General features: G+C 38.9%; 1 protein-coding gene across 1 annotated transcript; it reads left to right on the forward strand.

Annotated features, from left to right (window-relative positions):
* Nucleotides 1–881: 881 nt before the first annotated feature.
* On the forward strand, nucleotides 882–2,237 carry LOC100893857 (gastrin/cholecystokinin type B receptor-like). Its single transcript, XM_030987546.1, has one exon. It carries the CDS (start codon nucleotides 882–884, stop codon nucleotides 2,235–2,237), a length of 1,356 nt encoding a protein of 451 aa, XP_030843406.1.
* The last annotated feature ends 1,245 nt before the right edge of the window (nucleotides 2,238–3,482 follow it).

Raw genomic sequence — 3,482 nt, forward strand, 5'->3', positions numbered from 1 at the left:
CGCCAAAATAAATAGGACCCATATTAGGGAGGATTATTAGATGAGTAAAACGAGTTCGGTTTTCCATTTTGAATGAGGCAAACAGATTTTGATATCTACAAATAAACATAATTCGTTTCTCAAACAGCGAACGAACGTCAGGCGAAGCGAGATCAACACCATCATCTTCCTTTGTTCTGAAACATCCAATAACAGACGAGCACTGTCTTTTTCGCACACTTTCCAGCATTTGCTTACCCCCTTATATAAGGATCGTGAGAGGAAGCATCCATCTCGTTATGTCTCCTATTAATATTCTGTTTCGACTTCATCTCATTCAGTATTGCCTACACGTTAAAAGTCATCAGATTCTCGATGTTATACGATTCGTGATGCTATACGACTCTCGCCGTTGTACTGCTCGCAACAATATCTGATTATTGTCTTTGGCCTTTCTTCGAATTTGCTTTGGAGCAATAATCATATCTAGTTGCTCTTCGATTATTTCGACAACATTCAAATTGCATCCCATGCTCTTTACTTCTTCTGGATTCCCATTTTCAATAGCGATTCGTGTCTTCAGCTTTGTGAGTATATTTGATAATGGTTCCTTATACAGACTCTCTTTATTAGATGATTACGCAATCACTGTCTTACTTAGCCGCAACAGAACGTGTGCAGTCAATAATTGGGGGAAATAAAAAGAATACCTTATACAATTTTTGTGTCGAGAAGATCCACTCTCCATTCTGTAGCAAAGTGAAGCCTGATACATACTAATTATCCGTTTGCTTAATCGTTCCTTCACATGTTTCTTCACCTTTTTTTAAATTAAAGGATTGATTGTAATTTCAAATATTTATATCACCATTACCTGGAATCCGAGCAAACTAATAAACATAATGAATCTAGTCAACAGTGTGAGCCTGTTTATGGAGATCGTCCTAGTCGTCTTCGGTATCCCGGGCAACGTCATCATCATCGTGGTTTCCTACCTGTACGCTCGGAGGTCCAGCACTGATCTTCTCATCGGCTTTCAAGCCGTGATCGATCTCCTCGCCTCTATATGTGCCTTTTATTCCATTGTCATGATAACAGGACCCGATCATGTCACTGACACCTTCTGTAAGATAAAGGCATTTTCACTTCGTTATGTTCGATATACGTCCCTTTTCTTCATGGCGGCAATAGCTCTTGATCGTTTCCGTGTCGTATGCCGTCCGCTCGATCAGCGCTGGTCCTGGAAATCAGTACATATTGTTATTCTGGTGCTTTTCTGCAACATGCTGGGAATCGCCATCAGCGTCCCCCTCGCTCTAGTGATAGTTCCGCGCCAATTTGTTTCCGGTGTACGATGTGTCCGATCCGTAAATCAATTCCCTTTCTTTGATCTTATCTACGCTATCATCACCACGATGCTGTTCTTCATAGCGTTGTTAGTCACCAGTGCTCTGTACCTGAAGGTGTTTCAGGTCATACGGAAACAGAATCGGATCCGCGCGACTATGGCAGCGCCTCCTCTGTCTGAGACTGTGAACAATGCCCCTGCGGAAGGGTCTTCAGACAATGGCGCCACAAGTCACCATGTCCAAGGAATTAGCACGGTATCTGGAGGAAACTCCACACAGGAGATGACGGAAGTTGTTCAATCAGGTGTGGTCCCAAGAAGACGACCACTGTTGCTCTTTAAGGGTGCCTGGCGCGTGGCTCCGGATGAACGACGGGAAGACTGCATAGTTGAAATGAACGGACTAGGGTCAGCCAACCAACCTCCTATGGAAGACCAATCGTCAATTGAACAGCAGCAACATGATGAGCTTCTACAACCAAAGCAATTAAAGACGATGAATCTACTAACACCCAATGATCACGAGGGAGACATTAACCACTCACAGATGATAAGGCTAGGATCACCAGGACAAAACCCCCAAGATACGCGCCTACAGAAGAAGAAGAAGAAGAAGACGACGATGCAGGCAGCCGCTCGCAAAGAACGGCAGACGACAGTCATGCTACTCGTCATCACCATCATCTTCTTTGTATCCTGGCTGCCAGGAATCATCATCACTCATATCCCGAGTCAGGCCCTCAGGGCTTTTCGAATAAGCGCCTTCAACAATCTGCTCGTGATTGTTGGTTATGCCCTTCGTAACATCAACCATATCGTCAACGTGTTCATCTATACTCTCATGAGCAGACGGTTCAAGCAGCAGTGTACACAAGTCATCAGGAAACTTCTACGCAGAAGGCAACATTAATCTGTTTTAGATAATGATCAACGAAATGAGGATCTCATATGCGTTTTACCATAGCGATTTACTTGTTCCGTTGCAAAGCACCATGTGTCATGTTATTGGCCAAGTATATTTTGCACTCTGTGAAGTAAGTTTGTGTTTTTATCTAACATTCTCCATTATAGTCGAGCTTTGACTATGTTTACTGTACAATATAATTAATAATTTTATCGTTACACTGAAATTAGATAACTACTTTTAATGATAATTACATTTAGGCTGTACATACACTTATTTACCAACAGCTGGATAATTTTTAAAAAAATCACATACTTTATTTGAAGAGCTTGATTCCAAAAGGAGCTAAATCCATATTTTATCAAAACTGAGTTTTTTGTCTTAAAATAATGATTTCCTACATGGGGACAAAATGCATTATATCACAGTTGAACATTTCATCAGGAAGTATGAACAAATGTAGGTACAATATCATGTTTCATTCCAAAAGGAGCTAAATCCAAATCGGTTTCATTCGAAAAGGAGCTAAATCCACGTTGGGTACTTCTGAGTAAATCACCTTTTTTTATTTCTCCACTTTCCTTTTAGCGATGTACCTTCATGTTGTTAAATATGTTAAAGGTGTCGCCCTGGACAAATAATGTTTGATAAGAAAAAAAAAATCTACTGGTTATTTCTGATTTTTATCAATTTTTTAGATTTTGTGGATTTAGCTCCTTTTGGAATGAAACATGGATTTAACTCATTTTGGAATTGAACGGATTTAGCTCCTTTTGGAATGAAATTGTGATATTTTGTCTACTTTCTTTTCAAAAGGTTTTTTTTAGTAGTGATTTTACTATTATTATTTAAAAGGAAAGGTTTGCTGCTAAATTTGAATATAATTTCAGTGACTTTATTGATAAAATATGATTTTTTTTAAAGGTAGAATAACATGTTCCATGGTCCAGGGTGGCACCTTTAACCTAACAACATGAAGGTACATGGCTAAAGGGAAAGTGGAGAAATAAACAAATTATTTAGAGTGCCGCAGATATGTAGTTGACATCTGTGAATAAAATGATGTCATTGTCATTTTTCCAACATAGATTTATAATTATTCTTTATACTATATTCGTGTTAGTTTTCATTACAACATTTTGATTCGTTTCGTTTGCGGAATAATTACTAGACATTTAGCGTAAGGATATGCATGTAATATAATTTGCATATCTTGCAAGTAATGATATGAAAAAAGGGTCTTTGAAAATA

The sequence above is a fragment of the Strongylocentrotus purpuratus genome, unplaced genomic scaffold (assembly GCF_000002235.5).
Source record: "Strongylocentrotus purpuratus isolate Spur 01 unplaced genomic scaffold, Spur_5.0 spur5_scaffold_16, whole genome shotgun sequence".
Lineage (NCBI taxonomy): Eukaryota > Metazoa > Echinodermata > Echinoidea > Camarodonta > Strongylocentrotidae > Strongylocentrotus > Strongylocentrotus purpuratus.